The 25,608-nt window shown below is 36.3% G+C and overlaps 1 protein-coding gene across 1 annotated transcript in view; it reads right to left on the bottom strand.

Moving 5' to 3' along the window:
• Nucleotides 1–5,942: 5,942 nt before the first annotated feature.
• The window catches only part of LOC120485791 (uncharacterized), a 42,752-nt gene continuing 23,086 nt past the window's right edge, over nt 5,943–25,608 (bottom strand). The window contains exons 10-20 of the mRNA XM_089129254.1: nt 20,518–20,592; nt 19,970–20,083; nt 16,507–16,638; nt 15,350–15,433; nt 9,894–9,992; nt 9,678–9,758; nt 7,566–7,661; nt 7,385–7,483; nt 7,102–7,130; nt 6,913–6,963; nt 5,943–6,629 (exon numbers count right to left, since the gene is read on the bottom strand). Coding sequence (XP_088985380.1) covers nt 6,285–6,629; nt 6,913–6,963; nt 7,102–7,130; nt 7,385–7,483; nt 7,566–7,661; nt 9,678–9,758; nt 9,894–9,992; nt 15,350–15,433; nt 16,507–16,638; nt 19,970–20,083; nt 20,518–20,592 — 1,205 coding nt within the window. The 3' untranslated portion in view covers nt 5,943–6,284. The remainder of the gene's footprint in view (nt 6,630–6,912; nt 6,964–7,101; nt 7,131–7,384; nt 7,484–7,565; nt 7,662–9,677; nt 9,759–9,893; nt 9,993–15,349; nt 15,434–16,506; nt 16,639–19,969; nt 20,084–20,517; nt 20,593–25,608) is intronic.

Raw genomic sequence — 25,608 nt, 5'->3', positions numbered from 1 at the left:
ATATGCATGTACTTGCGGGCGTCATGGTTCGGTGCATGAATATTAAAATAAATAACTCGCGTGCAATTTAAGTAATGTAATGCGGAACTACATTATACGCGGGATCTTTAGGGACGTAATCTGAGATTGCAATGCTGGAATGTGAGATCAAACAGTGGAAACAATGTTGTTTTGTATGTTTTTAATAGCTCGTCATTTTGTTCATACAGGACATTATTCAAACTGCAATGTGTTAACTTATATTCGTTTACACTCGCAATAAAACACAACATTGTGCTTTTGTCAAACAAATTCGTGCGTGTTTTGAGTGAGTTTCTTTCCTGTTTATGCTCGCCAGCCATAATCTCCGTCGTTGTTCGGACAAAAGCTTAGTCTTCTCACATCCATGGAGTCTAATGACGGGTATAGTGTAAAATCCCGATTTAACTGAACATCCGGCACGATTTTATCATCCATTGACTCAGCAGGAGATGACCATTTTCACTTTATAGCACGAAACTCATTTCACTTCGTTCAACTCGTATTGCTTCTTCTTATGTTTTGCCCTAAGCAATGGCGCCGGGTCGGCAAATGCCCGTATGTTGTGACGTCATGTGGGAACTATGTATTTTTTACTTGCTCACGTTATTTATGCATTATACATTTTAGTTAATACATTTTAAATACACTTGGTTTCTGCAAGTGAAATTAGTGCATACAGTAACCAGCCCGTTCTCATCCTTTAACGTCATATAGAGCGCTATATGACAAAACGGCGCTATACTACGCTAAAGGCACCCGTTATCGTTAATATAACACGCGAACCCAAGACGTTATAAATCCTTTAGCGTGAATATGACACGTACACCCTACCCCACACCTAAACTTAGCCCTCACAGCACGTGTTATATTAACGATAACGGGTGCCTTTAGCGTAGTATAGCGCCGTTTTGTCATATAGCGCTCTATATGACGTTAAAGGATGAGAATGCGTTGCAGTAACACACTGTAGATTACAGTAAAGAACTGTACAATTAACAGTAAATTACTGGTAACAGTGTTTAAACTGTATATAAACTTTCAGCAGTGCTTTACGTTGTTACATCTGGAGGTAATTTAGAGATTTTGGGAAAGTTAAAGGAAATAAAAAAAAAAGAAGGATATTTTGAAGAATGTTGTAAATCAAGTCAGTCCATTGATTGTCTGGTTACCAACATTCTTCAAAATATCTCTATATGTGTTCATCAGAAGGAAGAAATCATGACTGAACCTCTCCTAAAGTTATTATCCCCCTTTTTTACGTTAAATTACTGTGAAAGTAATGCAATTAAACTGTAATTACACTCTGAAACTGTTAACAGTGTGTTGGATATATCAATCACAAGTTTCAATGCATTGAGTTTAAGAGCAACACAGCTTTTGAATTTGCTAACATTACCCTGAAACAATGTGTAGAAATTACTTTGAAATATTTTTTCCATTTCAAAATGACTAATTACTAGTAAATTAAAAAATGAACAGCTAATTAAATGTGAATTTTTGAAGCATAAATTCTTAAATAGCCGCTCCTGTTTGCCAGATCTGGGCCACAAGCAGGCCATAGCAATGCCACAGGTCAGCAATGAGCAAAGAAATAAACATGAAGAGCTAAAAAATGGTGGATGATTATGATTTGGGGCTGCTAACACACACACACACTCTTGAAGCTCCGCCCACTGTGTCTGGAGCTGCAGCTCATTTGCATTTAAAGGGCCAGACACAAAACGGTGCGTTTTTGCTAAACCTCAAAAAGTGACAACTTTAACATGCTATATAAAAATATCTGTGGGGTGTTTTGAGCTAAAACTTCACATACACACTCTGGGGACATCTGAGATTAACTTTACATCTTGTGAGAAGGGCATTATACCACCCCTTCAAACATTATACATATATCGAAGAGTTCAGATGCAAAAGCCTCTAAATGCCATTTGAAATTTTCTTCTAAAATGACCATTTTTATCAAGCTTGTATTTTTAAGTTCAGTAATTTCACTTAAATGACAATTAATAGGTAATCTTCATTGCAATTTAAGTGAAATTACTGAACTTAAATATACAAGCTTGATAAAAATGGTCATTTTAGAAGAAAATTTCAAATGGCATTTAGAGGCTTTTGCATCTGAACTCTTCATATATATATATATATATATATATATATACTGTTGGTGGTCATTTTAGGATGCCATATTACTTATTCTAACTTGTGTTAAGAAAAGAGAGAGACTGTAGAGCGATACCCAAATTATAAAAAAAATGGTGTTTTAATGGAGTTTTTTTTTTAAATTATCATTTACAAAAAAACTATCAAAGAAACAAAATTAGCCTTCTTTCAAACACATTTATTACTTCCATTGAACATTTCTAAAGGAAAGTAATGAGTTAAAGTAGCTTGTTTCTATTGACGTTTGCTGGTTCATCTCACACACACGAACAGCTTCTTTACAGTACATACGTAAAGAAGCGTATACGTATATTATGCTCAATGAAATAATGTTTATTTCAATGTATGTTAATGAACATTCAAAGCACTTACTATATTTTAGCTGAAGGCAGCGCTCATTGTACTGGTTATCAGGCTCGTCAGACGACCAGTATTGTTAGCATGACAGTATTGTTAGCATAGTTAGCATATAGCGGTATCTCTCTATAATGTGATCAGTCATGGCTGGTCCCTCGAGCGTACGATCACACCGGTGTTAGTGGAACGGTCAGTGCATCACATGATCAATGGCTAAATTCAAACGTGCTTCCGCGCGTTGGCTAAGCTGAGCCCGAGACGGACACACTCAGTGATGTCATATATCATAACTATTCAGTGTTTTCAACTATTTAATGTTCATTTAAGGTTTCAGAAATGTAAATACACAACAACTATCAAAACAGCACATTTAGAATTTGTAAAATACAAGTAGCAATAATAATAATTTCCATTATAATTAGACATAATATGTTTTATTTATATCAGATATACACATTGTGTAATTAACTTTAAAGTTTTCTCTATTCTACCAGTTCATCAGCCACTTACTTTCATATATTTCGGGAGAAGTGGATGAATTCTTATGTTGTAAATCCAACAGATCCGCTTCTCTGACCAGTGGCACAAACTAACATGGCGGCGCCCATACAGCTCAACTAACGCGATCGTTATAAAGGTGTTTAAACAACAAAACACTTCCACAACTTGCATTTATTTGTTCTGTTTTGGGTCTGTTAAAGCGCTATAGAAATGCAGTCCATTTACCATTTGACAAAAGGAATATCAGATATTTCATGCCATAGCTAACACATTTCTGAATATTTAAAATAAAAAAGGAAATAAAAGCAGTTCAGCACGAAAAAGCATTTAAAAGGCATGTTTTAGCTTATGAATCCAGGAAGGAGGCAAAGAAAGATAGTGAACACGTATACATTGGGCCATTACAGCAATATAATATTAAAATGTAGGATATTAGGCCTACAATTACAAAAATATAAACCAAGCAGCTTTATTTACCTCATATGAATTAGTGTCTGCATTAACTTCTGCTCATTTCCATATTATTAAAATGTCATCCATCATTTTGAGATAAATTTAAAATTATTTAAATCCAATTTATTTAAACAAGCCGGTTTAATTAAGCAGACTTCCATTCACACTCTGCACTTGCCTGTGAGCGCCCCCTCATGGACAGAGAAGTACCTGACCTCTCATCATACCGGACTCGCGCGTCCTCCGTATCTGTAGTTTTTTAACACTTTTCACTCGTGTTTGTAGTTCTAACCGAATCCTCGTCCAGCGTGCGATGGGTTGTGGATAATATCAGCCGTTATGCGTGTGCACCGATCAACACTTCGGATTCTGACCGGATATAGTAGACCATACGGGTCTCTTTGGATCACTCATTTCAACATACTACGATTTGGGACGTACTAATTCTATTTTTGAATACTATTTACTATAGTATGCGAATTGGGACACAGTAAGTGTCAAGTTCAAGCGCTGGAGAAATGAAAAACTCATGACTCACACAGCTGAAAGGAGTAGTTCACTTTTAAAAAAAAACTTTTTCTGATAATTTACTCACCCAAATATCATCCAAGATGTCCATGTCTTTCTTTCTTCAGTCGAAAAGAAATGAAGGTTTTTGATGAAAACATTCCAGCATTTTCTCCATATAATGGACTTCAATGGGGTCCAAACGGTTCAAGGTCCAAAAGACCTTTTTAAAGTGAACTAGTCCTTTAACACCCATCGCTCGACTCTGCCCCTAATGGTCAGGAGTAGCATCGCACACTTCTCGTTTTTTAAAAGAAATCACATTAAAATAAAACCCTTTTGAATGTTTCTTTTTCCAAAATAACACAATAACATATTCAAAATGAAACAAATCATTTTTAATATACTTTAAAAAACAATTACAAAATTTGTGATGGTCACAAGCACATTACACATATACATACACATCAACATGACACGATAGTTTCAGAGATATTTCTCTTTTGCAGAGAAAAACAAAATGTTTATTTTGCAAAACAAGTGCAATTACAATTTCGATCTCTCATTATTGATGTTAAAAATGACACCATCTTACATTTTATTCATTAAAAAAGTGATTGTCTTACATAATTTTAGCCTTAGAGTGAAATAATACTAATAATACAGATATTATTTCTCCTCATTGTAATTGCTGATGCATAAATCTGTCGGACACTATAATAGAGGAGAACGGCTGATCATGAGCTTGTAGTTTCTGTGTTTAGACTCACTCATGCCTGAAAACTTCATTAGCAATGAATTACAGATGTTTTCTAGCAAGAGGAATGAAGATAACAACATCTCAGAGGAGTTTTGATATCACATGAAGGATCTGAGCGCCGTCTGAAGGATTGAACATTCAGTCTCAGTGTTTCTGATGGAGGAAGAGACACAACTGAACATTTACTGACTTCATGATCCTGAGACTAAAGTTAAATATAACACTGATTTCCCTCTCTGTTAATGATCTTAATAGAGTTTAAGATCAAGATTCATCTGTAATGTTGAAGTTTACACCTAGAATTAGTTATAAAAGCAAATCACTATTACATGAACACACAGAACAAGTGTTAAACATCCTGCATATATTTACAGCTATTCACAAAACCAAAGAAACGTCCATTAGTAAAAACAGTCTCGATAACGAATGCAGAATGAGATTGAGCTCTTAAATCCAACACAGTCTCATGAAAGTGTGTATCTAAACCACGAATGCCATTTCTCATGCCATTTATAGACCAAAAACGTTGTTTTTTTTGCGCACTGAAAACCCCTTAGGGGGATGGGGAGTGTGTGTGTATTAAACGCCATAAAGTGTGTATCATATAGACCCAAAAACTATTTTTGGCGAATAAATGGCACAAGAAATAACATTCATTGTATAGACGCACACTTTCTTGAGATCGGGCTGCTTAACCCTCTGGTGCTCTTCGGTCATTTCTGACCGAAAAATGTTCTGTTTTGAATATTTAAAAATCACAGCTTCTTCAGAAAATTACGAAACTTGGTGAATTTTATGGCATTATGTATGTGAACACACACAAAAATTGAGGTCATGATCTGAGCATGCTAAGTGGTCTTAAAAAAATAGTCACACTTGTGGTCTTTGGTCAAAAATGACCCCCATAGGAAATGAATGGGAAATTGTCAAAAAATTGTGAATATTTGTTTTTTGTCATTTTTTTTTAATAAGAAATAGTTTTTGAGATTGTTTCAACTATATATACAAATCCACCACCAACAAAAAAAAAAATGTGTTGATAAACAGCTGGGGAATTCACATGCCCCTCCATAGAGAGCTGTACACGCCATCTAGTGGTTACACCATGATTCTACACTTTTTCTCTATACTGTAACCAGATGGTGCTAATTTTCTTCAAAAAATATTTTTTTTTCTGAAGGCCTAGACTCTATATTAAACTAAAATACTGCATTAATATATTTTTTTTTAAATAATATTTATATAGAAATATATATATATTTTTCCATGGCAAAAATAGGCCATAAATGTTGCATAAATATTAATAAATTCAATTAAATTGTCTCAAAATACTAAATTAAAAAGAATAAATATTATAGAACAAAAATAAGTTGCATTGGTTTTACTGGGATGGAGAAGGTTTCATTTTTAGGTGTCCGGTCACTTTTGACCGGGAAGATAACAAGTGTGACTCCGAAAACGAAGAGCACCTGAGGGTTAAATCACAGTCAGAAGTTTCTCAGGAGTGTTTCTCTCGGACTGGTGATTATGGCTGTGACAACACTTCATTCAGTAGAGGATTCATCTCGTGAGATCCTGCTGGGTTCTGGATCTGGTCCTGGTTCTGGATCTGGTCCTGGTTCTGGTTCTGGTTCTGGATCTGGATCTGGTTCTGGTTCTCATTCAGTAGAGGCTTCATCTCGTGAGATCCTGCTGGGTTCTGGATCTGGTCCTGATTCTGGATTTGGTTCGGGTTCTGGTTCTGGTTCTGGATCTGGATCTGGTTCTGGTTCTCATTCAGTAGAGGCTTCATCTCGTGAGATCCTGCTGGGTTCTGGTTCTGGTTCTGGTTTGATCCACTGGCTGTAGTTTCATCAGGACCTGCTGTATTCTGTGATGAGAATAAGAGAGAATGTTTTAACATGTATTTCCAACAGAATCACAGCAGTGTTTCTCAGTCCTCATAGAAAACACAGTTGAAGGAAATGACGCTTCAAACCCAGTTTGTGTCAGAGAAGACAATCAGGATTACTGAGATTACAGGTTTACAGACTCAATGATCTGAAATGAAGTCAAGGAAAGCGCTGATGTTCTCCAGGAGGATTGAGGAACACTGATGATCTACATCATCTCTGGAGGAAAGTGGAAAAATCCACAATGATTCTGACGCTAACCTGAGATTCCTGAGATCCAGCGGATCGAGATCGACGAGACTTTATTGCCTTCTGTGTTCAAGACAAGACACTTCATTAACACACACATCTAAATGAAAACATGAATATAAAATGGCCGCACCTTTAACATGAAGTCAAACCGCAGGTGAAATAATCAAATATAATTCACATTAAATATGAAACACTAACCTGACATGACTGTAGACACGGTTTGATCCCTGTGAGACGGAGGAGGAAAAGAGATTTACAGGATTATTCAGATTCAACACTTCACACTCTATAATACACGAGTCCTGATTTAACCAAGAAATATCTAATCAAGATAGATTCATCAATCATCACAAACTCAGCATTTATTACTCTCGGTCACATATGTTTTATAATGATAATCCCTTAAATAAATACGAGAGGCACCGAAACCCCTGCCGTGAATGTGTTACTGTAATTGTCTTTAAGTTGAGTTTATACTCACAGGGTTCAAATATCAGTAGAATAATGAGAAATAAAGTGAAGAGGATTTCAGAGGAAAACACGACGATCCTCATATCTCCGACGGCTCCTACTCCATTAACTGAGGATGAGAAGAACAGTATAATGTGTGTGTGTTTTACTCAGATATTATTATTATATAAGTGATGTTGAAGTGTTCTCGCCTGTTCTCAGGATCAGTTCAGTCATCAGAGCAACAGCGTTCAGGAAAACTACAACGACTGATCCAAACACATACACAGGAACAACACTGACAAGATCTGGAACACACAATAACACACTTTCATATCTTCAGATAATAATACAGTTTCAGATCTTCAGATAATAATACAGTTTCATATCTTCAGATAATAATATAGTTTCATATATTCAGATAATAATATAGTTTCATATCTTCAGATAATAATATAGTTTCATATCTTCAGATAATAATACACTTTCATATCTTCAGATAATAATACAGTTTCATATCTTCAGATAATAATACAGTTTCATATCTTCAGATATTAATACAGTTTCATATATTCAGATAATAATATAGTTTCATATATTCAGATAATAATACAGTTTCATATATTCAGATAATAATACAGTTTCATATCTTCAGATAATAATATAGTTTCATATATTCAGATAATAATACAGTTTCATATCTTCAGATAATAATATAGTTTCATATCTTCAGATAATAATATAGTTTCATATATTCAGATAATAATACAGTTTCATATATTCAGATAATAATACACTTTCATATCTTCAGATAATAATACACTTTCATATCTTCAGATAATAATACACTTTCATATCTTCAGATAATAATACAGTTTCATATCTTCAGATAATAATACACTTTCATATCTTCAGATAATAATACAGTTTCATATCTTCAGATAATAATACAGTTTCATATCTTCAGATAATAATACAGTTTCATATCTTCAGATAATAATACAGTTTCATATCTTTAGATAATAATACAGTTTCATATCTTCAGATAATAATACAGTTTCATATCTTCAGATAATAATATAGTTTCATATCTTCAGATAATAATACAGTTTCATATCTTCAGATAATAATATAGTTTCATATCTTCAGATAATAATACAGTTTCATATCTTTAGATAATAATACAGTTTCATATCTTCAGATAATAATACAGTTTCATATCTTCAGATAATAATACACTTTCATATCTTCAGATAATAATACAGTTTCATATCTTCAGATAATAATACAGTTTCATATCTTCAGATAATAATACAGTTTCATATCTTCAGATATTAATACAGTTTCATATCTTCAGATAATAATACAGTTTCATATCTTCAGATAATAATACAGTTTCATATCTTCAGATAATAACACAGTTTCATATCTTCAGATAATAATACACTTTCATATCTTCAGATAATAATACAGTTTCATATCTTTAGATAATAATATAGTTTCATATCTTCAGATAATAATATAGTTTCATATCTTCAGATAATAATATAGTTTCATATATTCAGATAATAATACAGTTTCATATCTTCAGATATTAATACAGATTCATATCTTCAGATAATAATACAGTTTCATATCTTCAGATAATAATACAGTTTCATATCTTCAGATAATAATATAGTTTCATATATTCAGATAATAATACAGTTTCATATCTTCAGATAATAATACAGTTTCATATCTTCAGATAATAATACAGTTTCATATCTTCAGATAATAATACAGTTTCATATCTTCAGATAATAATATAGTTTCATATATTCAGATAATAATACAGTTTCATATCTTCAGATATTAATACAGATTCATATCTTCAGATAATAATACAGTTTCATATCTTCAGATAATAATACAGTTTCATATCTTCAGATAATAATATAGTTTCATATATTCAGATAATAATACAGTTTCATATCTTCAGATATTAATACAGATTCATATCTTCAGATAATAACACAGTTTCATATCTTCAGATAATAACACAGTTTCATATCTTCAGATAATAATACAGTTTCATATCTTCAGATAATAATACAGTTTCATATCTTCAGATAATAACACAGTTTCACATCTTCAGATAATAATACACTTTCATATCTTCAGATAATAATACACTTTCATATCTTCAGATAATAATACAGTTTCATATCTTCACCATTAGAGATAATAATAGTTTCATGAATAAACATAATAAACAGAAGAGGAGAATAAACGAGAGAGATGAAGATGATCAGAGATGATGAAGATGAATATTAATACTGTACCACATGTAAATGAGAATGTGAAGTTCACCACTGTCCAGAGTGACTGAAGAAACACGATCACACACACCCATCCGACACGATCTGAACATCAACACACACACATCAGCTTCATCACTAACAGTTCATCAACACACACACCTCAGCATTATACAGCAGGAAGAGGTTTCAGATTTATACATATAATCAATCATCATATATAATCATATATAATCGTACCCTTCTCATTCTCCAGAGCTGTGTTGTAGAAATACACCAGTACAACATTGACCACTAACATGAAGATCACATACACTGATCTCCTGACCGAACGTAAACCTGAAACACACGATTAATAAGAGTTTAATAACTGTGTTTGAACAAATAAACCTGAAAAACAGGATTACAGTTTTTTCCAGTTGTTAACACACTAAAGTGACATGCACAGCACAATTAAACGGACACACAGAGAGCAAAACTTCTTCTCAAGTTTCCTAAAGTCTAAACACATTTTCTGCTTTACACACATTTAGCGTTTCAAAATGCCCCTTTTTAAATGCACTGAACACAGTTCTCTGCATAACACACAACAATCTGACATAAAGTCACATGTTTGCCATTTCTAAACACTACCATTCAAAACGACACTAATTGACCAATTATATGTGCCGTCTGGCCAAACACCTCAAGGGTTCATTGTTAACACTTCAATCAGTTATTATAAAACTATAAACAATTATTTTTATTTTTCCACTTTTTTTTACTGTAACATATTTTCTGGAAGTTTCTTTTTTAGTTTACTGTTTTTTTGTAAGTCATTTTTTTCAGTCCCATGTAAATATTTCTGCTGTACACTGTAAAAAGAAAAGGTGCCTGGAGGAACCTTTTGGGGTTCTTCACTTTGCCACGCCGGCGGAACCGTCTGTAGATCCTCTAGGAACCCTTTAAAAAAGGGACAGTTCTCTGAGGAACCACCCAGGTTTCCTGAGGAACTCTTATATTAGGCACTGCATGGAACCGCTTTGGGTGCTTCCAGGACCCAATTTTTATTTATTTATTTATTATTATTATTTCATGTTGTTACTATGGTTAGCATTAACTTCTATTATTATAAACAAACTGAACCAAATTCAAGGTAAGAATTGTTTATTACATTTTAGATCCATTTTAATACATACACTTCCATGCACTCGGGAAAAGAAGCTAGTAATAGATTAATATCAATGAATAGAATACACAAACAAATAGTATAATACATACTGTAAGCAACATGAATAATCAACAATGTACAGTATATACAATAGGGTATACAAGAAAAGACATCTCAACAAAATGCATGGAAACACATCACATTAATAAAATAAAAAAAAACAATTAAGTTAAGTTGTGTCAATGGACTTTTTTTGCCTGTGTAATTTCAAAAATTTGACCGCACCTTTACTTGCTGAAACATAAAATGCAATCATTAATAAAATCTTAACAAGGGACATGTGAGGTTAACGAGTTAGAACAGTACAATTTTCCGTTTGTTTTTCCTCTTTACTGGTGGATGGTCCAGGCACTTCAATGATTTTCAGGTCTACAGGAGAATTATTTTTCTTGTTCAAACTTGTATTTCAGCTTACCGAGGTGCCTGCAAAGAACCAAAATTTCTGTCAGCAGTGTTATTAAAGTGATAGTTGTGAATTGAAAATAATTTCCTTGTGACATTCCGAACCTGTTTGACTTTCTGTCTGTGGAACCCAAAAGCAGATCTCAGGCGTAATGCAACCCCAGTCATCATTCAGTTACACTGCAGGAGACAAGCAAAACAAAACTGTGTAAATCATTCATGAAACCATTCTTATGTACACTTGTTTTGTTCAATTCAATGCAACAATTTATGTAAAAATGGTTAAATATTGTGTTAATCTCCAAAAATGTCACAGAAAAGATCATAAAAATATGAAAAATTAAATTGAAAAATTGGTCCACAACTCATGTGTTATGAGTTGTGTTGCAAGTCTTCTGAAGCCATATAATAGCCTTTGTATTTTTTGTCTAAAAAGACTACAGTTCGATTTTTTTTATATTCAAATGCAAATGATTAAAGGGGAAATGAAGCAGTGAATCAAGTTTACATGATTTACAAGATTGATTTCCAATATAATCAACAATTATATAAGAAACATTACAAATGTAAACATTTAGAAGAAAAAAGGAAAAAAATTTGTCGCCAATCTTTTGCCGCCAGGGTGCCGCCATTGTGCAGTTGACGTCACGGGGTTGGTCACTTGTTATTCATAACGCAAATGACGACAGTCGACAGCAGGAATTAGCTATTAATGTTATATCAGCAATTTGAAGACACAGTTGTACAGAATACATTTAAGTGAATGACTAAAACCATCTAAGACAATAAGTCAATGATTTTCATTAATTCTTTAACGTTAGATTAGTTAGCGTCGCGGCTCAAACCTTCATACCACATAGGTAGCCAATGTGCAATAAACGAGTGGTAAACTCTGTAAGAACGCGTGTTTTAGTTTATATATGTATGTGTTTGAATATATAGTGAATAGACTCAGTATTTATATTTCTTTGGCGAGTTTACAAACCTTGTAACGGAGAGCCGAACAAACAGCTGAAGCTTTGATGAGAGGAGCCGTTACTTTCAAATCCGACAACGATCAGCTGATCTGTGTTGCGCGCGGGCAGCGCGAGGTTCACTGAAGCGATAACAGCAGATGAATAGCAGCAGTTTCGTTACAGGATAAAACTGTTCTCTTCCTTCTTCTTCTTCTTCTTCTTCTTCTTCTTCTTCTTCTTCTTCTTCTTCTTCTTCTTCTTCTCATATTCATATGATCATATTATCATTATAATTATTATTAGACATACTTACTATTTTTTGTCGTTGTTTAAGTTTTAAATGAATCAATAAAATAGGCCAATTACTAATTAAATGTAAGTATACTAGCTGCATCAGAAATATAATTTTCGAAATATATATATATATATATATATATATATATATATATATTAGGTATAACAATACTTAAGTATAACAATAATAGGATAATAATAGTATTATTTAATTATTTTAATAATAGTATTATATAATAGTATTATAATAATTGTATTCTGGACTCATTAGGTTCCTCCAGATGCTGACTTTAACATAAGAGATCATCCAGGAACCATTTAAATGTTAAAAGATCTTACAATAACCCTTTTATAGCATTCAAGTTCCTCTAATTTCCCCCAAAGCACTTCGAGGTCTCATGGTAGTGAAAAGGTACCTCCAGAACCTCTGAAATTAATACAAAGTGCTTCAAGGATCCCATAAGTTCCAGCAAGAACCGCTAAGATTGTCAATGCTCCTCCAGTAACCCCAACTCTATGAGAAAGAGCTTTGAGGCACTTAAATTGTGTTTTTAGGTTCCTTGAGTATCCGACAGGATATTTGAGGCACCTTTAGTTTTTACAGTGTACATACGTTACACTGACCTGTTTACTGTAGTGAAAAAATACATTACTGTAAAATGAAGTTTCAACAGCATGTGTGTGTCTGCAAATATTTCTGTGCATGTGAACAATCTGATACACATTTTAGTATTATGGCAAAGCATACTAAAGATAGGAGTGCTTTTCATTATCCCCAACAGTGTGTAGCTGTTTAGGCACAAATCTGGTCATATGACTGAAGTGTGTGCCAGTTCATGCAAAAGTTTGATTTTGATAATGCTGTGTGTAGTTTCGGTTGCAGTGCTTCATTTTGCAGGATATATGAGGTATTTTGCAGTTTGGGTGTGTGGTTTGTGAATTGTGTTACAGTTTTTCTCGATTGTTTACACACATTTTCTGGTACTTGAGACACAATGAGCACAACATGAAACTCATTCACCAACTCCCTGAACCAGTTCTGCTGAACTACAAGCACAATTCCTGCCTTACACTCAAACTGCAGCAATAAAACACACTTTTTTCAAAACACTACACACAATTATCTGCATTTAGCACAATTTTCATGCAGAAAATCTCTTGTTTTCATGAGGAACACACTGACATTCAGATATTCACACTGACTCGTCACACGGGCAAACACATTTCACACAGTTTTACAATCAGCGATCAGAGCTTTAGCATAAAATACCAAAACCAAAGAGAGGATGCAGCACAGATATTTATATATTTCTTTTTTTACTGTAACAGCATAAGAAATCCTGTAGTTTTGTATGTAGATCACTGTATGTGCAACTGTGTGTTGGTTGGGGTATGAAATCTGGGATCTATCTCCCATTGATTTTGTGGGAAAATAAAATATATTTGTTACCGTGTATTTGTGTGTTCTGGGTATAAAAACAATATTCTCAAATATTTTACAACACACTTATGTATGTAATGTCTGTAGTAAGTGTAACACTGAATAAAAAAGGCCCAAATCATTATGATGAATGGAGAAGAAGTGTTTTACATTGATCACATCATTCAGTGTTCAACTGCTTCTTTTACAGTTTTTCTCCGTCGCTTTGGTGCATTTCTCACATCACTATTTACATTTGCACAACAGTTAGTTCAACCTCCACAACATTTTGTTATTTGTGCACATCATAGTAGCAGTTTCTCATTCCATCCAACAATTCTGAGAATATGAGGCAAACTTGCACTACTGAACACAGATTATTATTCTGTATTTCTACTGTCATTACAGTTTTTCTGGATTGTTTACACACATTTTCTGAAAGAACGCCTCATACTCTCAGAACTCTACACACAAATATAAAAACACTCGGCAACAATCGGCAAAACCCCTCAATTCTCCTGCAAAATGAAACTTTACATTCAAAACAATGTTTTATATTCTCAAAATGTTATTTTGTTTTCAAATGACACACACAAACCATCATATGAATAGACATTTATAAGAAGCAGATGAACACTGAATGATGTGCTCAATGTAAAACACTTCTTCTCCATTCATCAGAATGATTTGGGCCTTTTTTGTTCAGTGTTACACTTACTACAGATATTACATACATAAGTGTGTTGTAAAATATTTGAGAATATTGTTTTTATACCCAGAACACACAAATACACGGTAACAAATATATTTTATTTCCCCACAAAATCAATGGGAGATAGATCCCAGATTTCATACCCCAACCAACACACAGTTGCACATACAGTGATCTACATACAAAACTACAGGATTTCTTATGCTGTTACAGTAAAAAAAGAAATATATAAATATCTGTGCTGCATCTTCTCTTTGGTTTTGGTATTTTATGCTAAAGCTCTGATCGCTGATTGTAAAACTGTGTGAAATGTGTTTGTCCATGTCACGAGTCAGTGTGAATATCTGAATGTCAGTGTGTTCCTCATGAAAACAAGAGATTTTCTGCATGAAAATTGTGCCAAATGCAGAGAATTGTGTGTAGTGTTTTGAAAAAAGTGTGTTTTATTGCTGCAGTTTGAGTGTAAAGCAGGAATTGTGCTTGTAGTTCAGCAGAACTGGTTCAGGGAGTTGGTGAATGAGTTTCATGTTGTGCTCATTGTGTCTCAAGCACCAGAAAATGTGTGTAAACAATCGAGAAAAACTATAAATCCAAAATACGACATTCATAATGACACAAGCGTTTATGGATTATAGATTGATCACATTATGATGTTATTTGTGTTTATATGAGTGATAGGATCATAATTCATAAAACACTCACAGCCCATCCGTTGACCACATACTGTGTCCCAGTTATATCTCGTCACTGTAGTCAACACCGGCAACACTGCAACAACGAGGAATCCTGCACACAGAAGACAATACAGCACACAATTACATGTGTTGTGCTGTTAAATGTGTTGTTAAATGTGTTACTATTATGTTTATTGATTATGTTATTAAATGTGTTATTAATTGTGTTGTTTAATTATTGCTAAATAAATAACTGCTGCTGAGGTCAGCAGGTGGAAGACTAGTGCAGTTACTCAGTTTGGACACTAGATGGGGGTGAGAGTCTGCCTTTGAGTGAGTCATGAAACTGTTCCCAGATCAGAGCTGACGCCATTACAATATCCCTACATGTTTAATGGATCACACACACAATCGGTTATGATTTAACCACTCCTGTAGTGTGAGCCGGGCATACAAGTGTGTGTTATCAGCCACTTCTGTTCATGTGTGTGTGTGCTTTCAACATGGAGGAAGAGAGAGAGAGTGTGTGTGTGTGTGTGTGTGTGTGTGAGAGAGAGAAACACGACGGAAGAGTGTGTGTTCGTCTGTCACAACATGACGGAAGTTATTTTTATTAATTATTATTTGAAAAATTTTCAGTGATTGCTTTGAATTATTATAAATGATAAATTATTATTAATTATTATTATTAACACTCTTTCATATTATTTTACAATCACGTGTAATTTCCTCAATAAATGTCATTCTGTAATGAAATCTGTTGTTAATCACGTCAATTAATGACCAATCGTGTTTATAGAGTTTACACGAATAAAGTTAACACAGTTTATTAAAAGAGTTAATAGAGTTTATAGAGTTTATAATAGAGTTATTAGAGTTGACATGAATAGAGTTAATAGAGTTATAGAGTGTATAGAGTTGAGCATGAATAGAGTTAATAGAGTTTATAGAGTTTATAATAGAGTTATTAGAGTTGACATGAATAGAGTTAATAGAGTTATAGAGTTTATAATAGAGTTATTAGAGTTGACATGAATAGAGTTAATAGAGTTTATAGAGTTTATAATAGAGTTATTAGAGTTGACATGAATAGAGTTAATAGAGTTATAGAGTGTATAGAGTTGACATGAATAGAGTTAATAGAGTGTATAGAGTTTATAGAGTTGAGCATGAGTGTAATGTGACCTGTTCTTGACCCGAAGCTGAAGATCAGGAGGATGAACTGCAGTGCAGGAAGAACATCATAGCTTATATCAGCCAGAACGTTGAATATAGTCTTGATCCGCTTGCTCACCGTCACAGTTAATCTGAGCAACACTGTGAAAGATAAACTACAGTTCATAACTCATACAACTGATGCAGAATTAATGCACTCTTCACACATTTATTATTCACAACATGTTTCATAATGTCTTCATAATGCTTTGAATGTGTGTGTGATTGAGTGTGTGTTTGATACAGTGAAATGAGTTATTCATGTGTGTTTAAGAGTTTTCCAGTGAGATATTCATAAGTTTATAGTTTTGAAGAGGGAAATGATGAATGATTGTGAAGATTGTGAGTTAGTGAAGTGAGTTTACTCCTGTATTTATGGGTTATGATGATGGTTTATGCTTTTGTTGAGATATCGCAGATATCCTCATTTTAAGGCAGAATGAAACAATATTATTAGTTATTATAATCTAAAAAATATCAATATTTTTATATCAATAAAAATATCAGTATTTGATTCCATAAAAAAAATATATATATATATATATATATATATATATATATATATATGATCAATAATAATCTAATCTGAGAGAAGTGGATCATGTGTTTTTATTGATATCGAATGTAAACTGAGTAATTGCTTTATATGAATATGACAATCATAAACAACAATCATCATAATCACCTTCATAAGCAGAACATTGTGTGACGTGTGTGTGCAGTGAAATATGAATATAAAGTGTGTGTGTTTCTCTATGAACGTCTGAACTGATGATGTCTGTATTTCAGATCTGACACTATATATAATAATACATGATTGAATTATATGATTTATTTCCATGATTTATGGTGGTCTGGAAGCAGAGACGTGCGCTCAGGGTAGACACACACCAAAGGACATGTTCACATTACATTTATTAATTCCAAGAGCTTTGATTATTCACCACATTATTAATTGCATTTATTTTATTCCAAATATACATTTTTGAAACAAAAAAATTCAGGAATACTCATATTAATTTTGCCATAGTTTGCTCCTAGAAACCATAGTTTGATGCAGGAAATTCAAGGTCATGGCCATTGAGGCGGAGTTTCAGTGCACTGCTGCTTGAAAACAAAGATGGCGGCTGGCGAACTGCTGGCTTTCAATGAACTTATCTAGACGTTGGACGTTGGCATGAACACTCGCTCTCACTCGATCCGCGATTCTGGCTTCGCTCTGCAGACCGCGATGTGATGACGCCTGATATGAACTTGGGCTGCTACATTAACTCAATTAATATACAGTGGCTTATCTTTGTTTTGCCAGTGGGTGGGACAGGTGTGTGTGTGTGTGTGTGTGTGTGTGTGTGTGTGTGTGTGTGTGTGTGTGTGTGTGTGTGTCAGAGAATCAGTGAATCAGAAAATCAGAGACTGAGTGAATCAATGAATCAGAGAATCAATGAATCACAGAATCAGTGAATCAGACAATCAGAGACTCAGTGACTAAGAGAATCAGAGACTCAGTGAATCAGAGACTCAATGAATCAATGAATAAGATAATTCAGTGATTCATAGAATCAGAGAATTAGTGAATCAATGAATCAGAGAATCTGTGAATCAGTGAATAAATGAATGAGAGAATCAGTGAATCAGAGATTCAGTGAATCAATGAATCAGAGAATCAGTGATTCATAGAATCAGAGAATCAATGAATTAGAGACTCAGTGAATCAGAGACTCAGTGACTCAGTGAATCAGAGACTCAGTGAATCAGAGAATCAGTGAATCAGAAAATCAGAGACTGAGTGAATCAATGAATCAAAGAATCAGTGATTCATAGAATCAGTGAATCAGAGACACAGTGAATCAATGAATCAGATAATCAGTGATTCATAAATCAGAGAATCAATGAATCATAGAATCAGTGAATCAGACAATCAGAGACTCAGTGACTCAGAGAATCAGAGACTCAATGAATCAATGAATAAGATAATCAGTGATTCATAAAATCAGAGAATTAGTGAATCAATGAATCAGAGAATCTGTGAATCAGAGAATCAGTGAATAAATGAATGAGAGAATCAGTGAATCAGAGACAATGAATCAGAGACTCAGTGAATCAGAGACTCAGTGAATCAGAGAATCAGTGAATCAGAGACTCAGTGAATCAGAGACTCAATGAATCAATGAATCAGATAATCAGTGATTCATAGAATCAGAGAATCAGTGAATCAATGAATCAGAGAATCAGTGAATCAGAGAATCAGTGAATAAATGAATGAGAGAATCAGTGAATCAGAGAATCAGTGAATCAATGAATCAGAGAATCAGTGAATTAGAGAATCAGTGAATCAATGAATCAGAGAATCAGTGAATCAATGAATCAGAGAATCAGAGAATAAATGAATGAGAGAATATGTGAATCAGAGAATCAGTGAATCAGAGAATCAGTGATTCATAGAATCAGTGATTCATAGAATCAGAGATTCATAGAATCAGAGAATCAATGAATCAGAGACTCAGTGAATCAGAGAATCAGAGACTCAGAGACTCAGTGAATCAGAGAATCAGAGACTCAGTGAATCAGAGACTCAATGAATCAATGAATCAGATAATCAGTGATTCATAGAATCAGAGAATCAGTGAATCAATGAATCAGATAATCAGTGAATCAGAGAATCAGTGAATAAATCAATGAGAGAATCAGTGAATCAGAGAATCAGTGAATCAATGAATCAGAGAATCAGTGAATCAGAGAATCAGTGAATCAATGAATCAGAGAATCAGTGAATCAGAGAATCAGTGAATAAATGAATGAGAGAATCAGTGAATCAGAGAATCAGTGAATCAGTGGATCAATGTCAAGAGGGATCGAACGCCTCAGAAAACCCTTCAATAAGAGAGTGTGTGCAGAAGATAATAATAATGAAAGTGCTGAGAGTGTGTGTGAGGGAGAGCGATAACACACGCCAGAAACACACACACACGCCTGCATAATGACACATGTGTATATTAATGTGTATATTAATGTTAATATACAGTGTGCTAATATGAATAATTGAGTATGCTGTGTATAGTTGGAGAATCTGTCCTGTTTTAAATCACTCGATGATCTGAGACTGAATAAACTGAAGACTTTACGAGCTGATTCACTCAGTTTACATCCTTTAATCACCGGGACTTTCTTTTTTACTCATTTCATACATTACAAATGTACACTTTGATTATTTTACTTTCTGTTTTTCTTCTATTCTTTCATCAGTTTCTCGTGTAAAACTCTGATATGTGTAATGAATGATATGGTAAAACTCTGATCTGTGTAATGATATGGAATGAGCTGATAAATCAGGTGTGATGATGATTTGTGTATTCTGTAACCCTGACTCCAGTAATCTGGTAAACATGATTGACAGCTCATATTATGACTGACTCATGATGGAAGAAACACTTACAGTAGATAATATAGAGGAGGTTTAGCAGGAGCGCGATCACAAACAGGACTATAATCACGACTCCTTCAAATCCAGTGTAGTTCAGACTTTTGTCATACGCAGATTTAAACAACACTGGAATAAAGGAAGACAAACAACAATTACTGAAATAGAAAAGTAACATATAAATATATATTATAAAACACTTCTCATTGAACAGATGCTTTTATACACAACACTACAACACATTCTCTGTCTGATCGTGACCCTTGACCTTTGTGCTGATGATGACCCTGACACATGCTGAGATGTCAATCAGAAGTAACTTTATCTTCAGTCTCAGTCTCTACATGATGTCTACTGTGATAATTCATGCAATATTTCCATAATTAAGCGGCGGTGTAGTGTAGAATATCTTACAGTAACACAACACACTTCACAGTATTCATGTCATGGGTTTAAGATTTCCGGCAGGATATTGAGAATATTACATCATTTACATGTAATTATTGTTCAACTGTTAATGTGTTTATGATTATTACTGTGGATGTGCATTTGGATTTATTTACCTGAGTAAAACACAGCTGAGAAAACTAGATATTCTGTATAATAACTGTCATACAGAATCCATGTTTTAATCTTGCCTGTAAAACAGAACAGATGAAATAATCACATCCACAATATCATTTACAACAGCAACACAACAAAACACAAATATAGCATTGAATTTACTGCTGTCAAACGATTAAAATATTAAATCGCGATTAATCGCATTAATGTCATAGTTAACTCACGATTAATCGCAATTAATTGCACATTTTTATCTATTCTAAATGTCTCTTGATTTCTTTTTGTCCCATTATTTTTTTTTCCACATTTTAATGCTCTTATCAATATAGAAAAGTGAATCGGCTTGCTTCGTGCAAATGTTTTTTATTGAAAACAAAACCAACACAGTCTCATCCCAAAAAGTCATATAACTGACGTCTTGGGACGTCTTTTGACCATACGTCAATATCCGCCTTTTTAGGGCCCCCTTAAACGTCGGTAGATGGCGATCCCGGGCCGTCATACAACTGACGCTTTACCTTTAACGTCAGTTAGGTGACGGGTTAGGTTTGGGTCTGGGGTAGAGTTAGGATCCCATAACCTCATCTACCGACGTTTAAGGGGGCCCTAAAAAGGCGAATATTGACGTACGGTCAAAAGACATCCCAAAACGTCAGTTATATGACGTTTTGGGATGAGACTGCACTGACAAAACACACAGATCACTTTGGTCTTGTCAATGGAATTATTTGGCAACTTTTTAGTAAAGTTTCCAAGCAGAATCTTATTGGCATCCATTTCGACGTCTCGTGCTCGTCATCCACTCAAAACGTAACATTAGCCAACTATTTGGCAACTAGCAAGCCCAAACGAGTGTGTGCGGCGTCGTGCCTGTTGTTTTGTTTCTGGTCTAGCTAGATCTGATTGTGCTTTGATCAACAAAGCAACAAAACGTCCTCACACGGCGCAAGCCATTGAAATGAATGGGTTTCAGAGCGCAGCGCCACATATGCTGTAGGCTACCTGTAAGAACTGTAGGTTTATGGGAATGGTTCAGGCAGAGTAAGGTTGGGTGAGCAAACAGAGTCTCAGTCAAAAGACATCAAATGGTATGGGACGGTGAATGAGGTAGAGAGAAGGCAAAGGCTTTTGTTTTTAACACCAGTAGTATTTATTATTGCCTCATGCTTATTCACTTGAGGTCAATGCATTGTCTGTGTGCTGTATAAAGAAATAACAAAGAGATAATACAATTAGTGACAGTGATTAACACCCATTAGACAATTATATAAATGAACAACAAAAATGTGAGTGTACTAATCATAATAAAACAGGCCGTAACATATATATAAAAAAAAAACAATCTTTACACATGGCTCAAGGCACATGTGTGGCAAACAAACCAATCAATCAACAGTGCACATGTTGACAGAGTGGCAGTAAATCATAAAAAAGCTTAAAGAGAGAAAACACAATCAACTAATAAATGAACTCACGTAATTCATAAAGACGCACACAGCTATGCATCCATGGTGCCAGGAGAAAGTGCAAAGAATGAACCAAAGGGTTCAGAATCAACTTATAGACAACAGGTGAGGTGGGCGTGGTCAGGTGACAGGTGGCAAAGTATCATGGAAAGAGCAAAATGGAGTTGAAAGGGAATAGAAGGGCAGGAGTCTTTTCATAGCCGCCCCGGAATTGGGATCAATTCCTCCTGGGTAAAAGACTCATTCCTCGACCAGCTCCGGAAGCACCATCAAACGTGACACTGGTCTTGTATAAATCTGACTGCCAACTTGGACGTCCACTGACCGGAAACGCCCATCCCTCCCGGTCGTAACATTGGTGACACGCCCTGTTGGCCACGAGGCCCGAGGCAGTTGGGGGTCGAAGATGAGAACAGTCTTCCCTACTTCGAGATTCTGGACTTCCCTCATCCACTTTCCTCTGGGTTGCAGGATAGGCAAATAGTCACGAATGAACCGTGTCCAAAAGTGGTCAGCCAAAATCTGGCTATGACGCCACGTCCTTCGCCCAAGGAGCTTACTACTGACAAACATGGCTTGTGGCAGAGAGGCATCCCGCCGCCCCATCAAGAGCAAATTGGGAGTGATCGGATCAGGATCCGCTGCATTTGAGGACAGATAACCTAGAGGCTTTGAATTCATGATGCCTTCTACCTCTATCAAGACAGTTTGAAGGACAGCTTCAGAGGTGGTCTGCTTTCCAAGAATCACTCACAGGGCATTCTTAACTGATCTGATTTCACGCTCCCAAGCTCCACCGAAGTGTGGAGCTCCTGGTGGATTGAAGTTAAATGAAATCTGCTGATTGGCCAAGTGTTCCTTGAGCTTGGGTTCCATCGCCTGGAAGGATTTATTCAGTTCTCTGTCCCCAGCACGGAAGTTTGTTCCTCTGTCTGCCCAGATCTCCAAGGGCTTGCCACGACGTGATATGAAACGACGGAGAGCTAGGAGAAAGGCGTCAACATCTAAACTTCCCAGCAAGTCAAGATGTAAGCAACGAGTAGTTAAACACTTAAAAATAATTCCCCAGCGTTTTTCTGTTCTACGGCTCTGGTAGATAATGAAGGGTCCAAAACAATCTACCCCGGTGGACCAGAATGGTGGTTTGAAAAGACGCAGCCTTGCCGGGGGCAGATCAGCCATCTTCGGCACTTCAGGAGAAGATTTCCATCTCTGACACTCCCTGCAACTGTGCTGATGTTTACGGATGGCTGGTCTTCCTCCTACAATTCAATACTTGCGTCTCAATTCTCCAAAGACCCTCTCTGGGCCCGGATGCAGCAGGGACTCATCATAGTCCTTAATGATGAGCTGTGTAATAGGATGCTTCGGGTCTAGAATAATTGGGTGAATGATGTCGGGGTCCAGGTCCTGGGACCGACGTAGTCTTCCTCCCACTCTAATCAACCCCACATCTGGATCAAGTTCAGGAGACAATGAGAGGAGACGACTTTGCCTATGTAGAGGTTTCCCTTTCTGGAGAGCATCGAGTTCTTCTGGGAAACATGACGCCTGGGCTTGTTGTAAAACAAAAGTTTCGGTTGCTGCCCCTGTGGAGACTTTGTCGGCCTGAGTTCGTGCCTTCTCAGTGGCGATGATGAAGTCACTCCAGTTTTGATACTGAGAGACGTCTGGCAATGTACTGGTAGCAGCAGAAACATTCAGACACAAAGCAGCTTTCTTCACTTCATTGCGGTCTGAGAGTGGTGATGGGTGGACAACATCAGGGGCAACAGGCCAGCAATTTTCAGGCTTCTGTAGGAAGAGCGGACCGGTCATCCAGCAGTTGGGTCGAGCCAAGTCACATAGCTTCTTGCCTCGGGTCAGGACGTCCGCTGGGTTATTTAAACTGTCTACATATCTCCAGTCATCGCTGTCTGTGAGTTCCTGGATTTCTGCGATCCGGTTGCCCACGAAGACCTTATAGTGGCATGACTCAGATTTCAACCAGGTCAGCACCGTTGTGGAGTCACTCCAAAGGATAGTTCGAGCCAAGGACAAGGTGAGTTCAGACCTCAAGGTGGTGGCTAACTGCGCCCCTAATAAGGCAGCACTCAGTTCGAGTCGGGGTATTGACAACTGTCTCTTTGGTGACACTCTGGAACGGGCCATGATGAAAGCCACATGCAGATGATTTTGATTGTCATGGACACGCAAATAAGTCACCGCGCCATAGGCCCGCTCCGCGGCATCGCAGAAGACATGGAGCTCTCTGTGTATACCCGACTGATCCGCACAAGGGGGCACATAACAGCGGGGCATTCTGATGCTGGAAAGCTCAGACAGTTCATGTTCCCACCTCAGCCACTGATCTGCCAGTTCAGACGGAGTGATGGGGTCATCCCAGCCTTGTTTTATTTTCCACAAGTCCTGCACCAGCACTTTGGCCCGGGTGGTATAAGGTAAGAGGTACCCTAATGGGTCATATTGACTGGCAAGAGTATGGTATATGAGGCGGAGTGTGGGAATACTAAGGGGAGTCACCCGGTGTTTGTATCCCAGGCTATCGGAAAGGCAGCTCCAACGCAAGCCCAAAGTGGATTCTTCTGAATCAACACCCGCTTGAGAGAGCCACAAGTCAGTGCTCACAGATCTCGCCTCAGGGGGAAGATGTTCTACCACACTGGAGTCATTACTGGCCCACTGACGGATCTCAAATCCTCCTTGGGACAGTGTGGCACGAAGTTTGTCCAACATGGCTTTGGCGGTAGCTGATGTGTTAAACTCTGCAGGCAATTGTCAACATAGAAAGCTCTGAGCACTGAGTTTAACACTTCATGATCCCCTCAGGGTGCTCCTTTGCGTGACGCTGCAGGGCGTAAATGGCACAACAAGGACTACAAGTTGTGCCAAAAGGTAACACTTGCCACTCATAGGTCTTCGGGTGAGTTGCTGTAGCCATAGACCGCCAGAGAAACCGGAGTAATGGCCGGTCAGCAGGGAGTAGGTGAACTTGGTGGAACATAGATTTTATGTCGCCGCTAATAGCCACACTATGTTCCCGAAAACGGAGGAGCACGCCAAGAAGGGAGGGACCGAGAGTTGGACCAGGAAGAAGGCTACTATTCAGGCTGAGACTATGAAGCTGAAAAGAGCAGTTGAAGACCAGTCGATGTTTCCCACTGGCTTGTTTGATAACATGATGTGGGACTAGCCAAGATTCCGAACCTGGCTGGTCGTTTTTGGGATCCACCTCTTTCACATACTCCATATCAATAAGCTTCTGGATCTCCTGGTTGTAGATCTCAATTAACTCTCGGTTCTTCTTCAGCCTACGCTCTGTTCCCCGGAGCCATGGCAACAAGGTATGAACTGTGGAGAATAACTTCGGACTGTTGGGTGCTCTAAGCAGTGGGGTAGCATACCGCAATACCTTGCCTACTTCTTTTATAGCAGTCTCAGTCTCAAGCAGTTCCAGACAAAAATTGTCTTGTTTAGATCGGGTTACTTCCTTCTCTTTGCGTTGTGGGAAGGAATCCATTCTCCACAGTCTCTCCACATTCTCAATCAACTCCACAGTAGCTGGGCAGGATACACGATCACAAGGAGTGAACAAGGCTTGTGCAGTTGAAGGAGGAGATCGAG

The sequence above is a fragment of the Pimephales promelas genome, chromosome 3 (genome assembly GCF_988280905.1).
Source record: "Pimephales promelas chromosome 3, fPimPro1.hap1.1, whole genome shotgun sequence".
NCBI classification, from domain to species: Eukaryota; Metazoa; Chordata; class Actinopteri; order Cypriniformes; family Leuciscidae; genus Pimephales; species Pimephales promelas.
This window is presented reverse-complemented; position numbering and strand designations above follow the sequence as displayed.